This window comes from Dermacentor silvarum, chromosome 9 (assembly GCF_013339745.2).
Source record: "Dermacentor silvarum isolate Dsil-2018 chromosome 9, BIME_Dsil_1.4, whole genome shotgun sequence".
Classification (NCBI taxonomy): domain Eukaryota; kingdom Metazoa; phylum Arthropoda; class Arachnida; order Ixodida; family Ixodidae; genus Dermacentor; species Dermacentor silvarum.
The window spans coordinates 100522690-100540013 of NC_051162.1; the positions used below are offsets into that span (position 1 = coordinate 100522690).

Consider the following 17324-nt stretch of genomic DNA (forward strand, 5'->3'; position numbering starts at 1 on the left):
GCCCCCAAAGCTTTGTGTCAACAAACACGGCGGCGGCCATCGAAGCGACGGCTCTAACCGAGCACCAAACTGCATGGGCTCGATTCGTGGTAACGCGTGATGTTTGTAAGCTAGCAGAAGTGACTGCGGTTATCGCTTTCTCTCAACTAACTTGTGTAATAAAGATTGATTCATTAGACACCACTGATTCCTAATTCGATTGTCGGTTTAATGGCTCGTAGACCTAACATGGATTAACTTGGCTGGTGAAGGCAGGTAAAGTTGGCTACTCAAAATTAAGCGCAGCAAATCGCTTGCGGCTAATAGAATAACCTCTAAGTTGTAATTAAACGAAAAACACGAAAGTCAAAATTACTCTTCTTATTACAAAATCGTATACTTTATTTTAACATTTTTTTCTTTGACGCCGTAGTGCCTCTGCAAGCGCCATGACGCTATCCACAAACGAAAAACTCTTCGCTCCCGCATGCTCCAACGCTAACACCCACACAACTCTTTGTGGCCCCAAACTATTGGAGCCCCTATTCCAAAACTCTCTATTAATACGATACTTTAGCATTACGCTGCCCAAAACAGTATTTCAAAAAATTTACACTGCATCATCTGCTACTACGTTACAGACCCCTCCGAGCCGTCGCTCTCCTTCACAAAAGTGTCGACGTCGCAAGTGAACGTCGTTGTGGGTGTGCCCAAATACACGAACGGCCCCATCAACGGATACGTGCTGACGTGGTGCCCCAAACTCCGCTGCTACGGTGACTACGTGAGCACGCGTGAGGTGCTGCAGCCCAACGCGGGCACGCAGTCGATTACCGGACTGCAGCCGTGGACAGAGTACGAATTCACCGTGAGCGCCTTCAACATTGTCCCCACTGACAGCGAGCGAGCGTACAGCGAAGAAGTGAAGGGGACTGTCGTGCCCATGCCCTTCTGTAAGTCACCGGTCGATGATTTTTCAGTGCCTCACTTGTGAAATATAAGCATGCTAGCAGACCGTCAAACTTCGTAAATACTACATTATTCCTTGCTTTATAGAAACGCAGTAGGCTGATCAATCATTCCTGCAAAGTAAAGTATCCTCCTACCAGCAGCCCATTTCTGGAAGTATCTTGCTGCTGCATATTTTGACTTTTCGGGCCCCAAAATTTCTTTACAGTTTGTGCTACCAAGTAGTTTTTGATGTCATTACTACTCTTTGAAACAATATAGGAACGCAGAAAACGCATACGCAAGAAAACTCTATGAGTAATCACTAAACTATCCACATTCTTAAATGTTTATTTTCGTAATTTTGACTGAAGGTTTGATTTCCGATAGTTAATTAAAAATAAACATATGGATAAGCAAATCGAACCCCAAAATGCGCGACAGTGCGATCAAAATTATAATTTTACCTTCTACTGTGCACAGCTCCCGGTGGTCCACTGAACTTCAAAGCTACTCCCTTGAGTTCATCTTCAATGAGGCTGACATGGGACCTGCCACCACGTTATGACGTCACTCCTTCGCACTTCCGCCTATTCTGGTGCACCGGAGGAGACAAGAACTGCTTCAACGCGGACGTCGGCAATGTGCGGGAGGCGGTAATCTCACCACTGGCTCCGTACACAGAGTACCGCTTTATGATCAAAGCCCTCGCGCAGTTTTCCTCACCCTGGCTAAACAGCGCTATATCAAGCACCAGCGTGAGGACATGGCCTAGTGGTGAGTAGAATTTTTAAATAATGTGAGTTATGCTGTAACTTTTAAGATATTGCCCATGTTAAACATCAAATTTGTTTGAGCGTGGGTTGATGCAATTTATGTTTTAATTTGAGAAGTCATCACACAACTTGTGCACTTGGAACGAATGGTAGCATGCACTTCGTCGTCTCCATGCTTCGTCATTGTACGTTCATCATTGCTGTGGAACCTTGGCGTTATTCACATTCATAAGGCGTGTGCTGTGTTGGAGCAACAGTGTGACTCCTAGCCTACTCAGTGTCGTATGATGGGCCTGCGAGGTCTCCGGCACAGAGCAACGTGCTACACTGGACACCGTACAGGCAATGACAAAGCTTGTGAGAACCGTATTTGCGGCGCTTTGTGAGCAGTGTGCTTACCTTCATTATAAAGTGCTTGTCTACCACGGTGTCTATGAATACTTCTCGTGGTGGAACTAATATTCCATGCAGAAATTGTATTAGCATTTATTTTCCGTGAAAGAATCTCGAGCAATTTTTGACATGTTTGAAAGCAATAAGCAGCAGTAGCATAATCTACACTCAGTAGGCTATAGGTTGCACGAATGTTTAAGTAGACCCTGTTTAAATGAGAGAATATTGTAAGGATGCTTGTATGTGTAGTCACACTGCATGTAAAACAATTTCCCCAACGGAACATGCTGAGGAACGGCTACAAAGAGAATTGGGGTGTGGACCGCGGTAAAATCAAAGTTAGGCTATTAGTGATAATATGATTGCTCCATTCGTCAACGCTATTCCTTAATTGAAAAAAAGATTATTTTGATGAGTTGGTTACATTATCGAGCCTAAGATTGTACATATTAATTGAGAATATAGAAATGACGAAGAGAGTAAAAATGCACAACTTATTGTTTTTATCAAAATGCGGAGATTGCGATAGTGAGCAAAAGCTGGGCGCCGCTTTTAGGAATCGGAAGTACTGAAAGCTAGGTGAGTGGTACCATTTCATAATCATGCTTTCGGTTCCGAACGAAATAAACAGACGATGCATGGCACGGAATAAATGACGTGTGCTGAAATATTGCGTTCGTGTCGGCTAGTGCTTTCGATTGGCCGTGTGTTTCTTGTGCAACGGAAAGTATCAATTTAAGCTTTCAAGTGGGCGCTTCCTTGAATACGTATTTCCATGAATCTCGATCGCTTTAAAATCAAGCAGCACGTAGTGACATGCTTACATGTCCTAGCGACGACTACATTCCAGCGGCGAGCGAATAATTTGTCAGGTACGTACAATGAATCTCGAAACATGCGTCCAGCCCACCTGCTGTTAGAACAAATTTATTAAACTTCAACGAGGAAGCGGTAGATCACTCATTGATAGTACGCGGGGTTTAAGACGGCCACAAGCCGTCTTTATGGGCTCTTAATAAATAAGGGCCAATAATTATCCCCTTTGTTGCCGTAGGTATACGACTTAATGTTATGAACTATATCGGCTTTCTTTTTCTTGGAACGTTTAGTGTTTAATTAGGAAGTAAGTCCCATGCGTACTCTTGCAGATCCCAGCAGACCAATGGAACTCAAAGTGGTACGAACAAAGGCGACGGCGGTAGACGTCTCTTGGAAGGCGCCGCTTGATCCTGCTGGTCCTTTGGCCGGATATCGCGTGCGCATATGTCCTGAGCTTGGAACATGCCCCGCTATCGGACTCATCAGCCGTCACAAGACACTTAACAAGAACACGCAGAACCACTCATTCTACGGCCTGGAAGCGTACGCGAAATACCAAGTGCAAGTCAGCGCCTTCAACAACCTTCCGGACGAAAAGACTGCTGAGGGGGACGTGGCTGCCATTGCTGTGTCTACGACACCAAGTGGTGAGTTCAATTGTGATCTTCCGAACGGAGGTCGTTTCTCGTTTCGCGACAGCTTATAGACCAATATCAAACTAACAAAAGTACGCCATTATTCCAGTGGCATAAACGCTGAATTTATATGCTGCAGTAGATTAAGAAAAAAGAAAGTTATTTTCACTCACACACCCGCGTTATTGGGCAAGCGTACATAACCTTGACTCTAGTCACCATATGTCGGCGCAACCCATGCCTGGATTCCAAGTTTAAAGATGTTAAAGCTTACGACTATATCACTGGTGCCGAGCATGTGATAAGAACAGTGCTATCATGGCAGTTCATTCGCTTGTTCCCGCAGTCATCGGCAGAAAATGGCCTGTATCCTGCAACTGCGGAAAGTTCTTGTCTGCACATGCGCCTGATAAGCTACATTTACATGAACTGGACAAGAACTCATAGAGACAAAATCTGGTTTGAGACAGCCCGATTTGGAATCGTTTGCGTGAACCGATTGGAAGAATTTACGGATACCTGACGTGCATAAGCTTTTGTCATAATCATAACCTGCGTCGAGGTCACATATAAGAAAACGTTTCCGATTATTCGTGGCTACTTTCGAACCACTGACCCAACGTCTGTTTTTACATGTACACACACGCTTGAAATCGGTCGGGCTAGACCAGCGTACTGGTGCAGTCGGGCTGGTTCTGCTCGACTAGGCGCTCACTGAGCCCGACCGGCTAGCGTTGACGTGAGCGCAACAGGCAAATCGTAGCCCTACAAGCGCATTTGACTCATTTGTGTCGGGTGCATGGGAACACGTGTCCTCATAGAAAGAATAACAAAATCGTATTGATAGCCTAGTGGTTAGATTGGGCACAGCGACGAACAAAAGGCTGAAAAAATGAAGAAACTTGATCGTATCTCAAAGAGATAAACTTGCCCCGCCCCTCCCCTCCCCCCCCCCCAAAAAAAAAACAATGTAAGAAAACACACACAAAAAAAGAAAACTAAATCGAAGAAGCAAAAGTAAAAGAAAAACTTCGGGGCTGTTTCTCTTTATTCTGTTGCCTAACGTGCCATGATGATCGAAGCGCGATTCATGAAACATATATAGAGACGCTGGTGAGTTCAATGGTCCATAATAATGTGGTATTACATGCCAGTTGTATTATACGGAGTTGGGCAGGCCATTTAATGCGTAGGGTGGATAACCGGTGGACCTTAGAGTTACAGAAAACCGGTGGACCATTAGAGTTACAGAACGGGGGCAAAGAAAAGGGAAGCGCAGTCGAGGACGCCAGGAAACTAGGTGCGGTGATGAAATTGGGAAACTTGCAGGTTGAAATTGGAATCAGCAAGTGCAAGGGCAGGGGTAATTGGAGATCGCAGGGAGAGATCTTCGTCCTGCAGTGAACATAAAATAGACTGATGATGATGATGGTGATAATGTGCCAGTTGGTTTTTTTCATGCTGGGTAAGCGAGAACTTGATTTGTGAACCCATAAATCATTATCTTGCACTATGTGTACTCATCAAACTCGAAATAGGTAAGGCCATAGGCGTAAGATTGTGTACGTATTTCTTGTCAGAAAGTCACTTTTCTGCACCCCTGAGATTATTAAAATATGAATGAGTATTCGTAGAACGACGAACATCCACAAAAAAAAAGAACACAGCACCATACTGATGCAAAGGGTGCTACAACACTGATGGTGCCGCTGGTACGTATATTCTAGCTCTGCCTGTGGTTCAGCCTACAGAAATGATATTGTGAAAAAGTAGTACTGCCGTGGTGAAATGTTTGACTATCTTTTTGGCAATTCTTTCTTGCATGCATATTTTTCTACATTATATTGTTTGCGTTCTCTCTCCATATGCCTTCCCCGTGAAGGGCTATGGTATAAGTTAATCTTTTTACAGCATGCCGTATACATATCTCGTATGTTGAATGTGGTAAAGCGGTAGTCACATGTATTTACATTAAGTTGTGGTATCTAAGAGTGCTGATGGAGCATACTATTTTGTTCTTTCTTTTTCGGCAGAGCCAAGCGAGCCAACAAGCCTGGTCGTCAAAACAATCGGCAGCACAGTTCTTTTGGTAACATGGCAGCCTCCAAGCCATAAGAACGGGCCAGTAAAGGGCTACAACGTCAGCTGGTGGAAGAGTGGTGGCGCTTCAACACACGATGTGGAGGACCTGTCCACTGGCGACAGTGCCTTTGTCGCTGGCGAAGCAACGTCTCTGAGGATATCGAACCTTCTCCCATACACCACCTATGCTGTTCGAGTTGCGAGAGTGAACAGTAGATGGCAACACGACGTTGGAAGGAGCTGCGGCGCACGCCGAAGGTATCACCGATCCGGAACCATGTCCGCCACCCACTAACGTCACAGTCGTAGCTGTGAAGATTAATGCCACAACGTCCAAGCTTACCTGTAGCTGGTCTCCTCCGAACGCCACCGTGAATCCACCCGTGGAAGGTTATCAGCTTCATGTGTGCAGCGTGCAGAATGCATCTACCTGCTGGGACGCCAACACGACTGCGGAGCAGCTGTCGTACGTGATAGAAGCGGTGCAAAACTTCGAGGACTACATTGTCGCTGTGAACGCTTACGTCTTGAACCATGGTCGTGTGGTTGTGGGAGAATCTGCCACCACTAGAGTGAGCACGGCTGCACCGGAGATACCTATTGTCACAAACATCAACGCAACAGCAGTCAATTCCACATCCATATATGTCGAGTGGAAACCTGTGGACTCAGTCAATGAACTCGTAATAACGTACAACGCCACTCTCTTAAGTGTAAACGGTGCAGAAGTGCGTCAGGTGTTTGTTAGCGATCCAAGGGCGCTGTTCGCAGAGCTTCAAGCGTGGACAAGCTATAGTGTTCAGGTCTCTGCGTGCGTGACGCGAGGATCAAAGCGCCAGTGTGGAACCGCCAGGGCTGCTGACATTCGGACGTCGCCGACAGGTCAGTCGACAAATGTGCCGTCTACTACATTGGCTACATAATAATGTGGATCACAGAGAAGGCCCCCAGAAGGCATTTAGCAATGCCGCAATCTATAAAAATACTCTAATTTCCATCATCTAGATACTATTGCGTTTTATTCCGTAGCCGGAGAAGTATAGATGGAAAAATTTGATAGCCATAGTTATCCGAATAAATATTAACCCCTAGGTAGAAAATAGTGGAATGCTGATTTGTTTATGTTTATTACTGCAAGAACAAAAAAAGACATTCTGCAAGACTCGTGTAAACAGAAATATGTTTAAGCGACTTAATTTTTAATCAAATTTTACTCCTAAGAAAGCACTATGTCGACGGTTGCATAGCTTAGCCATATAGATTCAGACCTATGTTGAACAAAGAGCAACAAGACTTACCCATTGGTCGATTAAAAGCGTCCAATGCCAAAAGATAGTGTCATGCGAAAAAAAAGGACAGAACATTGTGTGAACATTTCGCAGATGAGCAGAAATTGTACGCGTAGATTTCCTGCGGCATGCTAATCGTACATGGTGTGCAGATCGTGCCAGTAGTAAGCCTTCGCAAATAATGTCTTAGATCAGTTCTTGTTTCAGTGTGCCCACAGCGATAAATTACAGGAGCAGATGGGCAATCTTGTTCGTAAACTGAAAACATTAAGTTCAAAGCTGAATGTTGTAACAGGCGCAAATGTAACATGTCAGCTCGAGCTGCATAGTGACGTAGATAGAAATCTATGAGCTGCGGAAATTTGCATTTACTGCCAAGCGAAGAACCTTGCCATGTCATGTTCTCGTGGGAATGCATTTATTTAGAGTGCCTGCAAACTTGTGTTTGAAAACATACTTGTTAACATATTGTCAGAAATCTTTGTCTTACACCAATGTGTTTTACGTATAATTGTGTCGGGCGGAATTTCTCTGTTGCTAGAAAAAATACTTGCTGTGTGTTTCTCTAATGAAACATCTCCTAAAGATTGCTACTTCGAGTGCATAGAAAAACAAGAGGACCCCATTCATCGCGTAAGCAAATGAAGGTCCAAGGCTATGTTCGAAGCTATATGTTTTCATACCTGCTGCATATGCGTTTTTATGAGCACACGGCCCGAAACCCTTAACAGAAAAATAAACTTCATACTGTTGTACCATTAGGTGTATTGTGTTTCTTTGCTGTCGCCAAGCAGGTACGGTGATGCAATGCAAGACGAAAGGACACATAGTGTAGCGCAAAATTACCTGTTTATTATATTTCTGGCACGGCTGTGTCCTTGATGCACACTTTGGCCTGCGTCGTAGACCAACTGGGCGAGAAGTCACTTCTGTTAAGTCATACAGACATGTTCGTGTGCATCGCGGATAGAATGCTTTCCGCTTCAAACTTGCACTATTCCAACAGTTTCCCTCCCTCGCTCCATACACTGACGCTTATATGCCAACTAAACAGATGATGAAGCTTTGACGCATGGCAAAAGACCTGTCAGCAGAAGAAACCAATACTGCTCAAAGTTTTGCCTTCATCTAGTGCAAAAAACGGCTGACGAATCGTTGCCGATGGTGAAGTGGCACCACAACCTGCACTGCTGGTCCAGGGAAACACAAGTCTTGCACGCACTGCAGCCTGGTAATTTACGATGGCACAAATTTAACCGAAAAATATTCAGTGCATGTTAACTTTCCTGATACTGACAATACAAGGCTCCCCGAGACATCACAGGGGTCACCATTGATTTTAAAGGTGAGCAAATGCTTTCGAACGTGAATTGCCTAACTTTTGCTTCCCCGCGAGAAAACACGCACTGATGATCATTTTCGGCTCAGGATTACACAGTAGCACTAGCACATATTATGAATTTCTGTCTGCGGGTTCACTGTTCTAGGTTTCCGCAACGAAAGATGTTTCATTAGAGGAAGTTAGTGATGAATCAATTGAAATCGCATAAAATATAATGGTCAAATATTGCTTATTACATATTGTTCATTAGATATTGTTCATTACATATTTGAGATATTGTGCAGCATATACTAGTAAGTTCCCCGGAGCGGATATGGGTTTCAATATATCGCATTATGTGTATATGGGAATGTATTAGAAATAAAAACGCATGAATTGCTTAAATATTCGAAAAAGCAAGATGATGCCTAAGTAAAGTGGACCGTGTCGCGAACATCACAGTTAACTGTAGAGTCTTCAGCACAGGACACCTTACACTGCCAGCTGTCTAAAATTTATTTAGCATTTATTCTTGCTCCTTATGTTGCAGAATCGAGCAAGCCAACAAGTGTCCGCACTAGTACCAACAGCACTGCCATACACGTAACATGGGAAGAACCTTTGCACCCCAATGGACCGCTGTTGGGGTACAACGTTACGTGGTGGTTAAACAACGCTTCATTGAACGACAGTGACGACTCAGCAGAAACACATAAGAAATCCATCTTTCTGGAAGGTGCGGTTTTCTCGCACATTATCAGTGAGTTGCAGTCGGCGGCCACCTATGTAATCGAAGTTCGTCGAGTTAACAGAGAGAACTCCACTCTCTTGCAAGGTGCTGCAGCCCGGATTGAAGCTTCAACCGCTCCGGACTCATATGCTCAACCAGAAGATGCCAACTTTACTATACGCAAAATAAACTCATCACATTTTGCCATTAACGTAACGTGGCACCCGCCATACACATCGGCAAAAGACGCTGAACTGGAAAGGTATGAAGTCTTCGTTCAACGCATTGAAGAAGGCAAGCCTTCAGTTGTCTTCACAGTCAACCGGGTCGCCACCGAGTATCTCTTCGAGGTCAGCAATATGAACCCGTTTGTTGAGTACGTCGTTCAGATTAGAGCGTACGCGAGGTTTGGAAGCACCGTAGTTAAAGGTGAAGCTGCGGAAGTGCGCATCAGTGTTGACGCAAGATTTCTTCTTGTCGTTTCTGACGTCGAAGTGAACAGTTCGGCCGATGGTGTTGCAGTTGTGAGCTGGAAGTCGAGCTTGGCAGTCGATGCCGCAGCCAGCAACGCAACGTACGAGGTTAAGTTGATTTCGACTGAAACCGGAGAGGAAATGGAAGGCACCGTCGTGAGTTCACTTCAAGCAACTTTCACGGGCCTGAAGGTGCGCACGAACTACACAGCGCGGGTGAAGGCGTGTGACGTCAGGGGTCACGTGCGCAAGTGCGGCGACGTGAGCGAGGCGAGGTTCCAGACACCGAAGGAAGGTTAGTGTGTCTCACGTGACAAATGCTGTATTTATGACAAATTTGTTTTCCGTTTTACGAAAGGAAGAAAAAAAATGTCATGCACCTCAGAGTGGTACAAAGTAACGAGAGAAACACATGCAGGTTTCCCAGAAAGAAAGCTTATCAGTTGGAGAAAAACGTCTTCGTTTTATGAGGCTACTCTCCGGCGAATGGAAATTTTTACCAATGACATATCGCATTCTACTCACCCAAGGTAGTGCAAGTACAAGGTCACTCCAGTGAAGCTTTAGCAAAGCGAATGTGGTTCGCTGCTTAGACGGAACTTAATTTTCTGGAAAACACGTACGGTATTATCATTTTACTTATTGCCTCATTTTTAACATTCTGCTTAATGATTACAGAGCGGTACATTACGGTAATAATACATTTTAGGAATTGTTCTACTGTGAATCGTATCATCTTCTTCCTCTCATCCCAAGGAAAAAAAACAGTACGGATGAATTCGAAGAAAATAATTCGTTAATTTGCGCACCTACCAAGGTTTTGAGTGCAGTGAGAATTATTAAGCGACTATCACGAAGTATATCTTGCCGCGGCTATCCTTTGCGATGTGTTTATAAACAGAAAGTTCATAAAAGGATGCTTTTGGAATTGCAGCCTTGTAGACAAAAAAACCTGTGCTGTAAAAACATGTATGAACCTGTCAGCAGCTAATCAAATTAGAAATGCTTTCAAACAGCTGCTGCACATTCAAGCCGCCCAAGCAGCGAAACTGCCAAATTTACTTGAAAAGGAGAGCCCTGCTGACCATTTCCCTCAGGGTAGTGTTTCATTTTTTATTATTACGCAATCCTTTCTTCACACAAAGAGTTCAATTTAAAAAAAATGATGTAGAGTTTTATGTAAGGTAACACGATACTGGATCTAATATAGGCCAGACAGGTTCGAAAAGTGCAGCTAATGCTGCTGATAGCTGTTTTCATTGTCAACGATTGTGGCGATTTAACAGGCAAGCACCCCCAAAAAAGAGCGCCTGCTTCGACCATCTCATGTTTTCAGCTACAATTAAATCTAAACGTTCATGCGTTGCCGGACTCTCACTGAAAAGAAAGGCTTGCTTTGTGAATTTCGCGTTGCTGACGAAGTATTTAAAGTAGTACGTTGACTGTAGACAAGCCGTCATTTGAATAAAAATTGTGCATGCGTTTTTTGAAGACACACAGGTGAAATGTTGTCACTCGTGCAGACACGCGGGCGTTGATATCGTGAGCGGAAATCTCAGGGTTACCTGCATAAATCACTATTTTGAGGGCCAGTGTCTGTGTTGTGCACTGATATATTTAAAATTATTTTGGGCATACCTGAGCAAAACGTTTGCGTTGTGTTTGGTCGCATATGACAAAAGTTAGCAGAAGAATGTGCAATAGAAATTTCCTTGATCCCCTGTCTGGGCGTGAGAAAAATTGCGAGAGTCACCCCTTTACATCATTTGTGTTAATATTGTCTTTCTTTACTTAGTCCAAATTGCCCAGGACACAGCAATATAGATAATGTTATTTTATGGTGGTAATAATACGTTAAATGCAGCTTTTCATGCGGCAAATAGAGATGCAAAGAAATAAAATAGCAGGGAGGTTAACCACAAAGTATCAATGGTCTCTACTAGGTTCTCGGGGTAAAAAAAAGAAATAGGTAAAAAGTGGGAGGAAAGGTGAAGGAACAAAGCAACAATCTCAGACTGTGATCGTGAGTGCCTATACACTCTCTATCGACTACTGTGCAAAAGCTTTGCAAGAACGAAACTGTAACCCCCTAAATAAGCTTTCATTACGACAAAGCGAGGATTGACCTTGTATCCGCCAAGAAGTAAAGCTCAATCTTCGAGCTTCTGGTAAAATTTTTCGTCCGATATTTTTGTCAAATGAAATAGCAAGAAATGAAGTCTAGTATAATGTACAAGATGAACACAGTAGGCTATGCGAGATACCGCAGCAGGAACAAATGAATAATTCAGGCTATCGCGGCTGTTATTAACGTGCATTACCTTCAATAATAAATCGCTTTTTCATAGATTGTCAAAAATGCAATTGTAGTGGTCGGAATTTGGAACCGGGACCTCGTGTCCAGCAGCAGACCACCATTCTGCTTCAGCAGACCACCATGGCCGCGGTGTACTGAAAATTTTGCGCTGGGCTCTACCAGATGTTTAGGTGCCTTATTAGTTAAAGGACCAAACCATTATCACGTATATGGTAATGGTTTATGGACAAGGTTAACATAAATAAACAAATCATACAACTATCATTTCCTTTTGTGCCCTTTCTCAGTAAAGAATTAAGCAATATGTACTGTTCGCACAACAAAACACTCCAAAAAAATGGAGGAGGCTTAAGCTTCGCCTTTAGGAATGGAAAGCGGTAGCGTTATCGGGACCCGTTCGCGTCGCATTTTTTATGAGTAGGCTTCACTGCAACACACAACTGAGGTAAGCCAGCTTACAAAGACCAAGCTCGCACCGATCCCCTTAAAGACGGCTTCACTTTTAAACACAAATCCACTGCTCGGAAGACGTTTTTACAGGGGCGCTATAAGCCGTATTATACTAAAATGTGAAGGCCTAGGAGCTTTTTTTTAAATTCTTTTATTCGTTGTTTGCTGTTGCCCCGAGGTGCGCGCGTGTCCAAAAGGCAGTAGGTAGGCCGAGCAGACGAGCGCTATCTGGATGGTGTTTTTGCAAGTAATCTACCCGGGCGCGCCGCCGTTGTGTGGTAGAAATGCTGGAAAACAAAAGGGGTTTGTGTTTGAGTTTCCTCGTAACTTAATTATGTTTTCTCGTACATTTCAATCTCAATCCGGCGCTATCATGTCTGTAGGTTGTGGTTAAGTCGTACTTTACGATTTTTCTGACGGATTTTACTTTGAGAAATTGAAATAGTTTACAAACAACTCTGCGCCACGCGGAGGGCCTGCGTAATCGAGGTGACTCGGGATTATTTTCTGAGCTGCGGACGCCGCCGCTGACGCCGGATTTTCTGCGACACGGAGCCCTTAATGCTATAGTGTTAAACGCAAATGTATTCTCAGAGTACGACAAGGTCCGTCAATGATCCGGTTGACAGCGCAGCTGCAGTGGGCGTGGCGCTCTGAAGTTCAATGCAGTTGTCAAACTTGGCACCTTATGGTAATTGTAGTTTCACATAGACCTCCTGTGCAAGCGCATTACTCGTCCACTCACTCAGATGGTGGCGCTGCAAAAAGTACACCTTCTAGTGCCTAAATCAAAGATAAGCATCATTGAAAAAATATAACCACTGCAAAACTTTATTGTTCCAGATGCCACGCCACGTCCAACTGACTTCAGTGTCGTCGCTGTAACTCTACCGCTCTGAAGGTGACATGGCAGATGCCAGTGCTTTCGCACGAAGTGGACCTCACTGAATACCGCATTTTATGGTGGCCTTCCATTGCAAACGATACATCGGCGTCCGCGGAGGATGGGCACACTAGGAATTCATTTTGCAGGCTTGAACGAAACTACATTTATCATCAGCGGCCTCGAAGCCTACAAGAGCTACGACGTCAAAATTGTCATTTTTTACGTAGAAGACGGCGTGAGCAAAAACGTATCTGTCATTTCCAAGAGTAAGACAGCGCCACAACCGTTTGCGCCACCTGTCAGAGTGACCTTCGATATTTCCGGTGGCCTTGACAACTTGACACGCGTAAACATCGCCTGGGAACCGCCTACCAACCTTACAGGACCGGTAATAGAAGGTTACTATGTCGATGTGTGTCCCATTGTAACATCCGGCAAGTCACCGCAAGGTATTGTTTGCAAGAGGCACAACACGACATCCACAACTTTTGTCGTGGTGCTTGAAGGCTTGAACAAGTTTGAAGCGTACACAGTGTTCGTAAGTGCCTACACCGTGCACCAAGGTGTTGTGATCATCGGAAACCCAAAAGAAACATTCGTCACCACAGATCCCACGCCATTATTAAAGGTAGAAAACATCAAATTGGAAGTGGTCGGTAACGATAATTTGCGGATATCGTGGACGGGAGTTGACCTATCCGCTTCAAGGTGGAGCGCTGTTTACACAGTCAAGGCTATTCTGAAAAGCACAGGTGAGGAAGTTTTTAAAAAGGAAGTCACCACCACCGAAGTGATTTTCCATGAAGTCAAGGAAGAGGAGTATACAATACACGTTGAGGCATGCATTGTAAGAGGTGGCGTAAAGCACTGCGGGAGACCGAATGCAGCTAGCGTCCAGCCTTCGGCCTTTGGTAAGTGAAGAATGATAAGCAATTCATGCATCTGTGTATTGGCTGTGGGTCTGGAAAACAGAAAGTAGTATTTTCTTGCGAGAACAGGAGCTCTAATGGCACTAACTAGTTCTTGACTGGTGTGAACATCTTGGACGGTTGTTTTAAATTTATTGATCTCTATGACTGCGGCTAGAATCTCTGATGACCGTTGGTTTATCTCATAGAAATCCATTAAATCCTCCTAATTTCGCAACTTTCTAGAAATTATGTAATGGCCGACTCTTCAAGCGGGCGCATATACTAGTGTCTACTGGCCCCATATTCATTTGTTAATCAACACCTCTTCTTTATATCTTAAATATTTAGGTGTCACTTGTGCTTCTAAGGCAGTAATTTGGGCACTACTCAAGGCGACCTTTCTAGTGGCCAAGTTTGACGTCATATATTTTTCTACTAATCAATTATGGCCAAGTGGAGTGCACTTAAAAAAAGCTTGAATAGATTTTAATTTGTAGTCCTGTGCTTCTTCGTCCATTTGAAACAGACATCAGAATGTGCAGCTTACTTTGTAATTCTGTTCATGTCTTTACTTTCTTTTACAGCACAGGATAAACAGCTAGTGAAGATTGAGACGGTCAACAGTTCGGCCGTTGCAATAATTCTGAATCAACAAGCGCAAATGGAACCTTCTCTGGGCGGAATTAGGGTTTCCTGGTCAGCGCCCAAGCGCTTTCCAAATGACACACTGCCTGGAAAAAGAAGCACAGTCTTTCTACCCATTAACACAACCAGCTTCGTCATCACTAATCTAGAGTCTTTCGAGGCTTACAACATCGAGGTTGCAAAAGTCTTCATCGATGGAAGCTCACAGTGGGAAACAGTTGTCGCTAGGAGCGAAGCCGTCACTGACCCCAAGCCACTGCCAAAGCCGACAAGCGTCGCCTACCAGTCGAGCTCCTCTGGCAGCATGTCATCACTGGTAGTCAACTGGAACGCACCGAACATCTCTTCTGGCCCTTCAATTGAAGGATACATCGTGTCAATATGTCCTCGTGAAGAAACTCTGAAAAGAACAGGCGGCTGCCGAACGTTCAATATATCTAAGTCGTCCCTCCGGATTGAGGCCTCGGGGCTCAGAAGCTTCAGCGAGTATGTGGTCGAGATAACGGCGTATGTGACCAACAACGGCCGAGTGGTCAAAGGAGAGGTAGTGACGATTGTTGCTGAGACAAGTCCGCCACCGATACCAGTCATTGAAAACCCAAATTTGTCAAAAGCATTCGAAGGGACATCCGTCAACATATCCTGGACAAGCCCTCAGGCACTTGCAGGTTATGATGTGGTTTACGAAGTTGTGCTGACGGAAGAAACTTCTGGTATTATTCTCTTCAAAAGCGAACTGAACAGTTCAAAAACGACATTCGAAAAGCTTGAGGCTTCTACAGAGTACACTGTATCCATAACCACATGCATCGTGAGTGGGACTCGAAGGAAGTGTGGAAACTCCAGTAGCACTTTATTCAAGACATCTTCGAAAGGTGAGTTCCAATGTTGGGGTAAAAATATTTATAATCATATGGAGATAAAATCAATGAGAGAATTCTGCTTTATTATCAATCTCAACATACTACACATAGTATTTCTGCATTTCAGCATCTGAAATCATGGTTCAATATATCAAACGTGCTCCACGCTTATTCCAAGTTAAAAAAAAGGACTGTGCTCTCTGTCTGGTTTCTTCGCGTCTCGTTAGTTTCCTACAGCCTGTCACAAATTTTCAAGGTCCTACGCTCTTAAATACATGTACTGACCATTCTTCTCACTATTATCGAAAAAAGTTGTGACGACGGCGTCCAGCATATAATGTTCTATAAGCTTTCGTAACCTCCGACTGCAGGAAAAAAAATGATAGGGGCAGAGGTAATTCTCCTCCCCTGAATGCATTTCATACTGACGCAATTCTCTCAGTGGAATTTGGGAACTTTGTACGTTTTAATATTGTTTCTTCAAGGTAATTTGGTTAGGATGTCACAATGAGCGCAGGGTTTCTATTCAGTGTACGCTAAGAAATTCTAGAATGAAGCTGCAACTTTTCGTCAAAACCCAGTTTGCTGTCGGCCTCAGAGTGAGGTTAACTGCTAGTGTGCTACAAATTACACTGTCTTGCTCTTTTACTTAACTAGCGCTTATTTACACTGTCAGTTATACATGCGAGCCTAGAGATTCAATCACTCCATTTAGGCCTCATCCGCTTTGGACTGCTTTTCCTTTCCGCTGCCCGTCATCACGCTGCTCAGTGGATAAGGCATTCTGCTTCCGAGCACCCACCTGCGGTAGCTGGATTCTGGTGTCGCTAAATCTATATGCGCTCACGTATCGTGCTTTAATCCCCTATCATTACAGAGTCACTCATTAGCGATGTGTTGCTTTCTGTGGGTAAACGCCACGATAGAATTCATTCTTTACACTGACACTTTAGCCTCAAGACGTTTAGACGCGGCATATCATTGAAACCGCTCCTAGTCAAACAATGGCCACTTTTGTATGCATTTATTTATTTAAAACAATGTAGTAACAACCATTTCATAGTAGTGATGTTTAAAAAAATTGGCAGTTTTGCATGAGGGGCGACGCAGTCACACTGATAGCGAGGTTAGGCATCACGCTTGAATTCCTCCGGCTGTGCTCTAACTATACGCGAACTGCAATTCTGAGGACCAATTTAGCCAAGAGCACGAAAAAAGAAGTATTTTAGGAGGGGAATCTATCCGGCTGCGACATCGCGGGCCTGCGGGGCGATTGCATCGCGGTTTGGTGAGGAGGAAATGCAGTTTTGTCGCCGCACGACAGTTGACGCGGCAGGCGTGTTCCCACTGATTACATACTATCCTATGAGGGCGATGCACTCAAATGGCAATATTGTCCTGTATGTTATCAATTTTCCCAGATTTCAATCGATAATGTAAGTAAACACAAGCAACGGGCATTTTAGCAGCATGCTTAGTACTGCTCAAATTGAATGCCGCGCTGTCCCTGACATGAGGTACCAACAGTATCACTGAGCAGACGACGTCTTTCGGCCCCACGAATGCAATCGCTCGCATTAGGTGTGCGTGCGTGGGTGAATGTCTGTAGGCGACCTTGAGAGGCAAAGCGAGGATTAGCTAGGGCGCGATGTGCTCCGATAAGCAAGCTGTCCCAGTTTTCTTGGCTGTTTTCAGGGTTTCTGTCTCTCTTGTTCGGTGGGGCTTCAGTATTGAGCCGGCGGCGCTAGTTTCTCAAACATGCGTTCGCTTTTTTCACGTTTATAGAAAGGCGAGCGCTTTCCATCCT

The 17324-nt window shown here is 44.3% G+C and overlaps 1 protein-coding gene across 3 annotated transcripts in view; it reads left to right on the forward strand.

Moving 5' to 3' along the window:
* Window positions 1–17324, forward strand: part of LOC119463775 (neogenin-like) — a 42761-nt gene that overhangs the window by 10453 nt on the left and 14984 nt on the right. For 2 of the 3 annotated variants that reach the window (XR_007463517.1, XR_007463518.1), the window contains exons 5-11: window positions 621–932; window positions 1411–1704; window positions 3245–3562; window positions 5584–6514; window positions 8793–9740; window positions 13056–14009; window positions 14594–15541. Coding sequence is in view for 1 of the 3 variants with exons in the window: in XM_037724601.2 (XP_037580529.2) it covers window positions 621–932; window positions 1411–1704; window positions 3245–3562; window positions 5584–5927 (1268 nt within the window). In the remaining 2 variants the exon portion in view is untranslated. Of the gene's footprint in view, window positions 1–620; window positions 933–1410; window positions 1705–3244; window positions 3563–5583; window positions 7680–8792; window positions 9741–13055; window positions 14010–14593; window positions 15542–17324 lie in introns of those variants that run through there. The other variant, XM_037724601.2, reaches the window with a different exon arrangement.